The sequence below is a fragment of the Xiphophorus maculatus genome, chromosome 4 (assembly GCF_002775205.1).
Source record: "Xiphophorus maculatus strain JP 163 A chromosome 4, X_maculatus-5.0-male, whole genome shotgun sequence".
Taxonomy (NCBI): domain Eukaryota; kingdom Metazoa; phylum Chordata; class Actinopteri; order Cyprinodontiformes; family Poeciliidae; genus Xiphophorus; species Xiphophorus maculatus.
The window spans coordinates 2,521,000-2,533,474 of record NC_036446.1 but is presented as its reverse complement, the minus strand read 5'-3'; the positions used below and the strand labels follow the sequence as shown (position 1 = coordinate 2,533,474).

Here is a 12,475-nt window from a genome sequence, read left to right as displayed (position 1 = left end):
CATTTCCTGAAGAAGGAAGTTGGATTCAGTGTCTTCTTCAGAGGTTTTTGTGTCGTTTCCTTCAATGGTTCTTGGTGCAGCGCCCCCACAGGCCAGGAAAGGAACAGGTTGCTCAAGTAGTTTGATTGTTTTGGCTCAGAGCAGAGAGAAAGAGAACCACAGCAGCTGGAAATATAATAAATGTTGCAACGCTGGTTCCTAATAAAACTGAGTTGATTGATTATCAGGTGTGACAACACCTTAAATAATCCTGGTTCATGCCTCAGGAACCATGGGAAACCATAACAAGGAACTAACAACAACTAGGCGGGAAAAACATTCCCAGTTAGAGCAAGAATGAGCAACAGGATGATTTCTGCATGGCATGGAATAGACGGTTAGGAAAATGTTACCAGTTATATTAAAATTCTTCTGTAACAATCTTTGGAAAATATGTTGACATTCCCAACGTTTGTTCATAAGGCTTAAAATGAAGGATTAGTGGGAACCCTGGTTAGACAGAGAATGTCAGTGTTAGAAAAATAAGAGTCCAAAGCGGATGAATTAAAGAAAAATTTGGTAGAAAAACAACAAACTAACGGAAACCTGAAAATGCTGGAGGCCCATGTGGAATAAAAAAAAGAATTATCCAAAGTAGAAAAAAACTAAAAGTTTGAAAGCATGCGAGACAAAGGGAGGTGCAGTGGAGAAATACTTGAAAGAAGCAGACGTACCATTAGTCGGATGCTTTGCAAACGACACAGAAAATCGTTTTACTGCCGGCATAGACAACAACTCTGAGGAAATAAAAAAAATAAAATAAATAAAAAAATCACTAGAGTCACCATGAACCAAAACAGCTCACATGTATCATGTTGTGCAATTCCCTGGGCTTTCCTAATGTGCTTGGGGAAAAGTAAATGAACCTAAACGAATGAGTGGTTCGAGAATCAGAAGGATGTCCTGGTTTCAGGTAAAACATGCAAAATGTTTGAAGATGTTTTGCTCATGGCTGTCAGTGGAACATCTTCAGATGAGGAAGTGACATGAAACCATTAAAACTCAAAGAATAAATAACGAAAAAGTAAAGAAAATTCAAGCCTCGGCTTTCCTTCACACAGTTAAAGCCAAACGACAACACTCAGGTATTCTGACCAAGTTGCTACAGAAAAACAAGCACTAACTCTTTAAAATGTGGAAGAGCAGGCTGAATTAGTTTGATTCCTTCCATTCCTGAAAACGAGGTGCAACAAGATGGATGACAAAGACCAACGGTGAGACAATCAGGAGGATGGAGGCGAGTCGGCACAGTCCCACGCTGACACCTACTGGACAACCGCAGCACTGCAGTCACAACTCAGCAAATGGTTGGTTTTAATGGGAATTTATTTGGATCTTTACGTTTTCTCCTCTTTTGAAGCATGTCTGATAAATACATGCACAAATGGAGTCTGTAAGTGGAGGAAGATGGTGGAAAGTGTTGGGCTGGGCAATATGTCAGGTTTAAATCTAAAGATCCAGACTCCAAAAAGCCTGGAGAACAACTGATCAAGACCAAATTTAAAGGAATACAAGAGCATTAGAGCCATGGTAAAAAAAAAAAAAAAAGAAGATGAAAATAAAGTTATATTGCAAGAAAAGTTATAATATTGCAAGAAAATATAAGAAACAATAATCACAATATTGTGAGAAAAAAGTCAGGAAAATTAAGTTATAATATCTGAATAAACTTGTATGACAGTAAGTCAAAACATTATGAGAAAAAAAATCATATTAATTTAAGAATAAAGTCATACAACATAAAGTCATATTATAAGAATACTGTAGAAATAATATGAAAAAAAAAGAAACATAATTAAAGTCACAATATTACGGAAAGTCGCACCACCGTGAAAGAAAATCATAATAATACGAAATTATTATCGTATAAAAGAAGCCAAATTTATGAGAATAAAGTTTAATAATACAACCGAGTGTGTGACGGACCCTATAAACTTCTGTGACAACATCCCCACCAAAACACTGAGATAATAATAAAACCTGGGTCACCAGTGAGCTAAAGGAACTGCCAAATAAAAGAAATTAGTTATTCAGGATTATACAGAATCCTAATCTTAATCAAAGTTAAGATTAGCGACAGCAAAGAGAAGAATCTAGAGAAAAAAGTGCAGAGGAACAACATCAGAGATGTTTGTTCAGGGATGAAGAAGATCAAGCAAACGGGCAAACGTTAGTGACTCGGCACAGTCCCACATTTCGAGTAACCATGGCGACGTAATTAGCGAAAAACGAGCCAAATTCAAATCAAAACAAATTCTAACTGTTTTGTGTCAGAAAGAGAGATTAACTGAATCCTGTCTGTCCCTCTGTGTCTCACTCACACATGACAGTTTTCAGAGGATTGGTTACCATAGCAACAGAACACTGGGGAGGGCGGAGCTGAAGGTCAGAACTACAGAGCCGCCATCTTAGCGGAACACTTAGAACAGGCAAAATGGCAGAAGACCAAAGGAAGTAATATGTCCTTAAATTGACAGCCTCAATGTACTTTCAAAATAAAACCCACAGATACCCTTCAAAATAAAAGCCTTAATATGTTAAACTGGATGTAATTACTGTTTTGAATTTTATATGACTGGTATAACCCACATAGTACACATAGTATTTGTATGGCTTTTTGAAATGAAGCTTACAGAAGATTTCAAAATAAAAGCCCCAGGCTCCCATTCATTCATTTTCATCCCATAGTCAAACATTTCAGAGCTCAGTACACACCACTCCTCACTCATCTGTGCTATTACTGTGATTGAGGTATATTAGCCTTTGTCCAAAAGAAGCATTTTAGCTATTTCTTTAATTTATTAGCTATGTTTAGCATACTGAATGGAGCAAGTAAGCTCCATTCAGTCTTACTTGGAGTCTTACTGTCTCCAAGTAAGACAGCATGCTAGTGATGTCCCACATGCCACTGCTAGCATTTAGGCTAACACTAGCAGTTTGGCTAATTTTAGCTTTGCACTAAGGTTTGCATACCAAACGGAGTAAGTCCATGTTAATCAACATGCTTGTGATTCTCCACATGCTATTGACTACATTGTAGCTTTCTTTAGAATTGATGCTAATCTTTAGCATCAGAACATTGGGTTCCAACTGACGGGCACACTTTGGCAGGCCTCGTTTAAATTTCTTCAGAAATGTTCTAGTTGGTCTAAATGTTATTTCTGATGCTCATTTTCTGATTCATCAAACTGCTTTGATCCTCTAACAAGAGATGGAAACATTTCTGACAAGAAAAAGACCAAAAGAACTGGACAAAGCTGCAAAAAATCGTAAGAACTTTGGGAATAAGATGAGAAAGAAGAAATTATATATTTTCCGATCATCAAAAATGAAAATATTGTATTATCTTGTAATAAAGTCATAATATATTATCCAAACTCCTGTTTTTCTAAAATCAGAAGCTACTTGACAGCATTTATGCTAAAAGAATGTAATATTTTATGGACTAGTGAATAAAAAACATTTTAAAAGTTGATGTAAGTTTGCATAGGGAGTCACAAAGGCATGGAAAATTTTGGTTTAGTCTGATTTAACTTCAGACAGCAAGAAAAAATGTGTCTATTTATTGTGTGCATGAAAATATCTGGTTTCAACTGTAAATAATGTTTTGAAAAAATGTAGGGTTTTAATCAAACATTAGATTTTTACAAAACTGCACAGCTGGAACAAGGACTTCATAGAGAAGTCTCTCCAAAGACTTTTCCAGCACTTTCCAAACCTTGAAAACACCTGATTGCATTTTCAAGGCTTTCAAACAACTGTATGAACCCTGAACTTTCAAATGACGCATCATTAATTTAAAAAATGAATTGTAGAGATAACAAGTATTACAACTACTTACAATAAGGGTGATAATAACATACAAGAACAACTTAATAGGCATCACTTGGCAGTAATTAACTCCATTTGGTAGGTCAAAAAAAATCTACAACTTTCAAGTGCATTTTAAGTTATGATAAGAGGCACAAAAACCCCAGAAAATATAAAATAACCAAGTAATTTTAGTGCCTTTACAATAAAAACTGAACCGGTTTGCCCACAGTGCCACCTGGTGGCGTAGGATTCATGTAACTGCTTTGCAGAAGAATGATTTAATTTACCTGTTCTTACCCGTCTCTCACCTGTGGTGTATGTACGACTCATCTGGATATTCTGCTGCCCTCCACTCTCCCAAATATTTCAGAAATCCTTCCAATATGGACACTGATAATCTCCTATGATGTCTACAATAACTCCACATACAGACAGGCAAGAATGTCGTCACTGTTCTATTTCTCACCAGGATCTTCATCTTCTGGTGCACTGTCTTTCTTTCTATTTTCATCTTCAGCATTTCCACCATCTTCTGATTATCAGAAAATATGCTGCAATTAATAACTGGATTTCATAAAAAGCATAAGAAAACAAGCTAATAAACAACCAATACATTTTAAATCTGGATTTCACAATAAAAACTGAAGTTAAAACAATGAAACTCTCCTGATATAAAAATTATTCATTTGGAAACTTTCTCACCTGAGTCCTCTGTTTTATCTGTCTCACTTTTCTTAGTTTCCTCTTTTCCACTCTGTTCTACTTGATACAAAATAAAAATATCAACAGAGAGAGTGTATACACATAAATCCATGCAAAATATCAACACTAAGCCTTATACTGAGTAAATATTGAAATCAATGTATCGGAATGAGTTAAAATCAAGTTAAAACAATCGAGCTGAATGTGACAAGTTGAATTAGATTTAATTTAAAATCACATTAAGGAAATTTCCTGACATGAAAATCATTTTGTTGCCTCAACTGAAACAACCTGCAACTTTCTCACCTGGTTCCTCTGTTTTATCTGTCTCACTTTTCTCATGTTTCTCACTTTTCTTGGCCTCCTCTCTTTTACTGAGTTCTACTAGTTAGAAAACAAAAAATATCAAAATACAGTCTATTTATATAAATCTATAACTGATATAAATATAGAGTCTTATTCTCAATAAATATTAAGATGATTACATACTAATGAGTGAAAATCAAGCTCAAAAAATTGAAATTGAGTTGAGTGTGATAAGTTACATGAATTAAAATTAATTTAAAATCACATCACGAAATCTCATGATTCAATAATCATTTTGTTGCCTCAACTGAAACAACCTGGCAACTTTCTCACCTGGATCCTTTGTTTTATCCTCCTCAATTTTCTCACTTTTCTTAGTTTCCTCTTTTCCACTCTGTTCTACTACATAGAAAATAAAAATATCAACACTAAGCCTTATACTGAGTAAATATTGAAATCAATGTATCGGAGTGAGATAAAATCAAGTTAAAACAATCGAGCTGAATGTGACAAGTTGAATTAGATTTAATTTAAAATCACATTAAGGAAATTTCCTGACATGAAAATCATTTTGTTGTCTCAACTGAAACAACCTGCAACTTTCTCACCTGGTTCCTCTTTGTTACCCTCCTCAGTTTTCTCACTTTTCTTAGTTTCCTCTTTTCCACTCTGTTCTACTACATAGAAAATAAAAATATCAACATAAAGAGTGTATACACATAAATCTATGCGCAATATCAACATATGAAGCCTAGGCGCAAATTCAAACTGGAAGACTTTTTTATCCCACCGGGACCCGTTAATTGAAGCGACCTGCCCACAATCGTCGACCTATCAACGCCGGACCAAGCCACGTCACGTCCAATCATCGACCAAGTCCCAGCTGATAAGGACCTTCATTCATCGTGTCCTTCGCTCTCCAGCCGAGGTCAACCCACCACCACCCCTTCTCCTCCATTTGCCCGGTCCTGAGGCCCGCACCCTTCTTCAACCTCCACCACCAGTGCCGGGCCCTGGGGGGATGACGTTCCTAACAGCATCGGGGATGCTCATCTGAAGCCTGTCGCTAACGCTGCGATAACCGTTATCCCCAGCCGGGGCCCGAGCGCCAAAGACTTTAAATTCTGTTTGTCAATAAACTCTTCTAATTGTCTTCTTATCTCCGTCTGAGTCTCTCCAGATTGAATAAGCCTTATACTGAGTAAATATTGAAATCAATGTATCGGAGTGAGTTAAAATCAAGTTAAAACAATCGAGCTGAATGTGACAAGTTGAATTAGATTTAATTTAAAATCACATTAAGGAAATTTCCTGACATGAAAATCATTTTGTTGTCTCAACTGAAACAACCTGCAACTTTCTCACCTGGTTCCTCTGTTTTATCTGTCTCACTTTTCTCATGTTTCTCACTTTTCTTGGCCTCCTCTCTTTTACTGAGTTCTACTAGTTAGAAAACAAAAAATATCAAAATAAACTGCATTTATAAAAATCTATATATGATATAAATATAGAGTCTTATTCTCAGCAAATATTAAGATGATTACATACTAATGAGTGAAAATCAAGCTCAAAAAATTGAAATTGAGTTGAGTGTGATAAGTTACATGAATTATAATTAATTTAAAATCACATCAGGAAATCTCATGATTCGATAATCATTTTGTTGCCTCAACTGAAACAACCTGGCAACTTTCTCACCTGGTTCCTCTGTTTTCTCACTTTTCTTAGTTTCCTCTTTTCCACTCTGTTCTACTACATAGAAAATAAAAATATCAACACTAAGCCTTATACTGAGTAAATATTGAAATCAATGTATCGGATTGAGATAAAATCAAGTTAAAACAATCGAGCTGAATGTGACAAGTTGAATTAGATTTAATTTAAATCACAAAGAAATTTCCTGACATGAAAATCATTTTGTTGCCTCAACTGAAACAACCTGCAACTTTCTCACCTGGTTCCTCTTTTTTATCCTCCTCAATTTTATGACGTTTCTCACTTTTCCTGGCCACCTCTCTTTTCCCTAGTTGTACTAGTTAGAAAACAAAAATATACCAAAATACAGTGTATTTATAAATCTATGAATAACAGCAATAGAAAGAATTATTCTCAGCAAATATTAAGATGATTACATACTAATGAGTGAAAATCAAGCTCAAAAATTGAAATTGAGTTGAGTGTGATAAGTTACATGAATTAAAATTAATTTAAAATCACATCACAAAATCTCATGATTCGATAATCATTTTGTTGCCTCAACTGAAACAACCTGCAACTTTCTCACCTGGTTCCTCTGTTTTATCTGTCTCACTTTTCTCATGTTTCTCACTTTTCTTGGCCTCCTCTCTTTTACTGAGTTCTACTAGTTAGAAAACAAAAAAATATTCAAATAAACTGCATTTACATAAATCTATATATGATATAAATATAGTCTTATTCTCAATAAATATTGAGATGATTACATAGGCATGAGTGAAAATTGAGATCAAAAAATTGAGCTGAAAGTGTCAAGTTTAATAAAAGTTCATTTAAAATCATATTAAACAAATATTCTGAACCTGACAACTTTCTCACCTGGTTCCTTTGTTTTCTCACTTTTCTTAGTTTCCTCTTTTCCACTCTGTTCTACTACATAGAAAATAAAAATATCAACACTAAGCCTTATACTGAGTAAATATTGAAATCAATGTATCGGAGTGAGATAAAATCAAGTTAAAACAATCGAGCTGAATGTGACAAGTTGAATTAGATTTAATTTAAAATCACATTAAGGAAATTTCCTGACATGAAAATCATTTTGTTGTCTCAACTGAAACAACCTGCAACTTTCTCACCTGGTTCCTCTGTTTTATCTGTCTCACTTTTCTCATGTTTCTCACTTTTCTTGGCCTCCTCTCTTTTACTGAGTTCTACTAGTTAGAAAACAAAAAAATATTCAAATAAACTGCATTTACATAAATCTATATATGATATAAATATAGAGTCTTATTCTCAATAAATATTAAGATGATTACATATTAATGAGTGAAAATCAAGCTCAAAAAATTGAAATTGAGTTGAGTGTGATAAGTTACATGAATTAAAATTAATTTAAAATCACATCAGGAAATCTCATGATTCGATAATCATTTTGTTGCCTCAACTGAAACAACCTGGCAACTTTCTCACCTGGTTCCTCTGTTTTCTCACTTTTCTTAGTTTCCTCTTTTCCACTCTGTTCTATTAGTTAGAAAACAAAAAATATCAACACTAAGCCTTATACTGAGTAAATATTGAAATCAATGTATCGGAGTGAGATAAAATCAAGTTAAAACAATCGAGCTGAATGTGACAAGTTGAATTAGATTTAATTTAAAATCACATTAAGGAAATTTCCTGACATGAAAATCATTTTGTTGCCTCAACTGAAACAACCTGCAACTTTCTCACCTGGTTCCTCTGTTTTATCTGTCTCACTTTTCTCATGTTTCTCACTTTTCTTGGCCTCCTCTCTTTTACTGAGTTCTACTAGTTAGAAAACAAAAAATATCAAAATAAACTGCATTTATAAAAATCTATATATGATATAAATATAGAGTCTTATTCTCAATAAATATTAAGATGATTACATACTAATGAGTGAAAATCAAGCTCAAAAAATTGAAATTGAGTTGAGTGTGATAAGTTACATGAATTATAATTAATTTAAAATCACATCAGGAAATCTCATGATTCGATAATCATTTTGTTGCCTCAACTGAAACAACCTGGCAACTTTCTCACCTGGTTTCTCTGTTTTCTCACTTTTCTTAGTTTCCTCTTTTCCACTCTGTTCTACTACATAGAAAATAAAAATATCAACACTAAGCCTTATACTGAGTAAATATTGAAATCAATGTATCGGATTGAGATAAAATCAAGTTAAAACAATCGAGCTGAATGTGACAAGTTGAATTAGATTTAATTTAAATCACAAAGAAATTTCCTGACATGAAAATCATTTTGTTGCCTCAACTGAAACAACCTGCAACTTTCTCACCTGGTTCCTCTTTTTTATCCTCCTCAATTTTATGACGTTTCTCACTTTTCCTGGCCACCTCTCTTTTCCCTAGTTGTACTAGTTAGAAAACAAAAATATACCAAAATACAGTGTATTTATAAATCTATGAATAACAGCAATAGAAAGAATTATTCTCAGCAAATATTAAGATGATTACATATTAATGAGTGAAAATCAAGCTCAAAAATTGAAATTGAGTTGAGTGTGATAAGTTACATGAATTAAAATTAATTTAAAATCACATCACGAAATCTCATGATTCGATAATCATTTTGTTGCCTCAACTGAAACAACCTGCAACCTTCTCACCTGGTTCCTCTGTTTTATCTGTCTCACTTTTCTCATGTTTCTCACTTTTCTTGGCCTCCTCTCTTTTACTGAGTTCTACTAGTTAGAAAACAAAAAAATATTCAAATAAACTGCATTTACATAAATCTATATATGATATAAATATAGTCTTATTCTCAATAAATATTGAGATGATTACATAGGCATGAGTGAAAATTGAGATCAAAAAATTGAGCTGAAAGTGTCAAGTTTAATAAAAGTTAATTTAAAATCATATTAAACAAATATTCTGAACCTGACAACTTTCTCACCTGGTTCCTCTGTTTTATCTGTCTCACTTTTCTCATGTTTCTCACTTTTCTTAGTTTCCTCTTTTCCACTCTGTTCTATTAGTTAGAAAACAAAAAATATCAACACTAAGCCTTATACTGAGTAAATATTGAAATCAATGTATCGGAATGAGTTAAAATCAAGTTAAAACAATCGAGCTGAATGTGACAAGTTGAATCAAATTTAATTTAAAATCACATTAAGGAAATTTCCTGACATGAAAATCATTTTGTTGTTTCAACTGAAACAACCTGCAACTTTCTCACCTGGTTCCTCTGTTTTATCTGTCTCACTTTTCTCATGTTTCTCACTTTTCTTGGCCTCCTCTCTTTTACTGAGTTCTACTAGTTAGAAAACAAAAAATATCAAAATAAACTGCATTTATAAAAATCTATAAAAGATATATAGAGTCTTATTCCCAATAAATATTGACATGATTACATACTAATGAGTGAAAATCAAGCTCAAAAAATTGAAATTGAGTTGAGTGTGATAAGTTACATGAATTAAAATTAATTTAAAATCACATCACGAAATCTCATGATTCGTTTTGTTGCCTCAACTGAAACAACCTGGCAACTTTCTCACCTGGTTCCTCTTTGTTACCCTCCTCAGTTTTCTCATTTTTCTTAGTTTCCTCTTTTCCACTCTGTTCTACTACATAGAAAATAAAAATATCAACATAAAGAGTGTATACACATAAATCTATGCGCAATATCAACATATGAAGCCTAGGCGCAAATTCAAACTGGAAGACTTTTTTATCCCACCGGGACCCGTTAATTGAAGCGACCTGCCCACAATCGTCGACCTATCAACGCCGGACCAAGCCACGTCACGTCCAATCATCGACCAAGTCCCAGCTGATAAGGACCTTCATTCATCGTGTCCTTCGCTCTCCAGCCGAGGTCAACCCACCACCACCCCTTCTCCTCCATTTGCCCGGTCCTGAGGCCCGCACCCTTCTTCAACCTCCACCACCAGTGCCGGGCCCTGGGGGGATGACGTTCCTAACAGCATCGGGGATGCTCATCTGAAGCCTGTCGCTAACGCTGCGATAACCGTTATCCCCAGCCGGGGCCCGAGCGCCAAAGACTTTAAATTCTGTTTGTCAATAAACTCTTCTAATTGTCTTCTTATCTCCGTCTGAGTCTCTCCAGATTGAATAAGCCTTATACTGAGTAAATATTGAAATCAATGTATCGGAGTGAGTTAAAATCAAGTTAAAACAATCGAGCTGAATGTGACAAGTTGAATTAGATTTAATTTAAAATCACATTAAGGAAATTTCCTGACATGAAAATCATTTTGTTGTCTCAACTGAAACAACCTGCAACTTTCTCACCTGGTTCCTCTGTTTTATCTGTCTCACTTTTCTCATGTTTCTCACTTTTCTTGGCCTCCTCTCTTTTACTGAGTTCTACTAGTTAGAAAACAAAAAATATCAAAATAAACTGCATTTATAAAAATCTATATATGATATAAATATAGAGTCTTATTCTCAGCAAATATTAAGATGATTACATACTAATGAGTGAAAATCAAGCTCAAAAAATTGAAATTGAGTTGAGTGTGATAAGTTACATGAATTATAATTAATTTAAAATCACATCAGGAAATCTCATGATTCGATAATCATTTTGTTGCCTCAACTGAAACAACCTGGCAACTTTCTCACCTGGTTCCTCTGTTTTCTCACTTTTCTTAGTTTCCTCTTTTCCACTCTGTTCTACTACATAGAAAATAAAAATATCAACACTAAGCCTTATACTGAGTAAATATTGAAATCAATGTATCGGAGTGAGATAAAATCAAGTTAAAACAATCGAGCTGAATGTGACAAGTTGAATTAGATTTAATTTAAATCACAAAGAAATTTCCTGACATGAAAATCATTTTGTTGCCTCAACTGAAACAACCTGCAACTTTCTCACCTGGTTCCTCTGTTTTATCTGTCTCACTTTTCTCATGTTTCTCACTTTTCTTGGCCTCCTCTCTTTTACTGAGTTCTACTAGTTAGAAAACAAAAAAATATTCAAATAAACTGCATTTACATAAATCTATATATGATATAAATATAGTCTTATTCTCAATAAATATTGAGATGATTACATAGGCATGAGTGAAAATTGAGATCAAAAAATTGAGCTGAAAGTGTCAAGTTTAATAAAAGTTAATTTAAAATCATATTAAACAAATATTCTGAACCTGACAACTTTCTCACCTGGTTCCTTTGTTTTCTCACTTTTCTTAGTTTCCTCTTTTCCACTCTGTTCTACTACATAGAAAATAAAAATATCAACACTAAGCCTTATACTGAGTAAATATTGAAATCAATGTATCGGATTGAGATAAAATCAAGTTAAAACAATCGAGCTGAATGTGACAAGTTGAATTAGATTTAATTTAAAATCACAAAGAAATTTCCTGACATGAAAATCATTTTGTTGCCTCAACTGAAACAACCTGGCAACTTTCTCACCTGGTTCCTCTTTTTTATCCTCCTCAATTTTCTGACGTTTCTCACTTTTCCTGGCCACCTCTCTTTTCCCTAGTTGTACTAGTTAGAAAACAAAAATATACCAAAATACAGTGTATTTATAAATCTATGAATAACAGCAATAGAAAGAATTATTCTCAGCAAATATTAAGATGATTACATATTAATGAGTGAAAATCAAGCTCAAAAAATTGAAATTGAGTTGAGTGTGATAAGTTACATGAATTAAAATTAATTTAAAATCACATCACGAAATCTCATGATTCGTTTTGTTGCCTCAACTGAAACAACCTGGCAACTTTCTCACCTGGTTCCTCTGTTTTATCTGTCTCACTTTTCTCACTTTTCTTAGTTTCCTCTTTTCCACTCTGTTCTATTAGTTAGAAAACAAAAAATATCAACACTAAGCCTTATACTGAGTAAATATTGAAATCAATGTATCGGAATGAGTTAAAATC

The 12,475-nt window shown here is 33.9% G+C and overlaps 1 protein-coding gene across 20 annotated transcripts in view; it reads right to left on the bottom strand.

The window, feature by feature from the left end:
- The window catches only part of ppip5k1 (diphosphoinositol pentakisphosphate kinase 1), a 62,893-nt gene that overhangs the window by 11,953 nt on the left and 38,465 nt on the right, over nt 1–12,475 (bottom strand). For 3 of the 20 annotated variants that reach the window (XM_023331852.1, XM_023331853.1, XM_023331856.1), the window contains one exon: nt 714–776. The exons of 5 other annotated variants lie outside the window; for them this stretch is intronic. In XM_023331852.1, coding sequence (XP_023187620.1) covers nt 714–776 — 63 coding nt within the window. 12 more of the 20 variants (XM_023331841.1, XM_023331840.1, XM_023331842.1 and 9 more) reach the window with 12 other exon arrangements.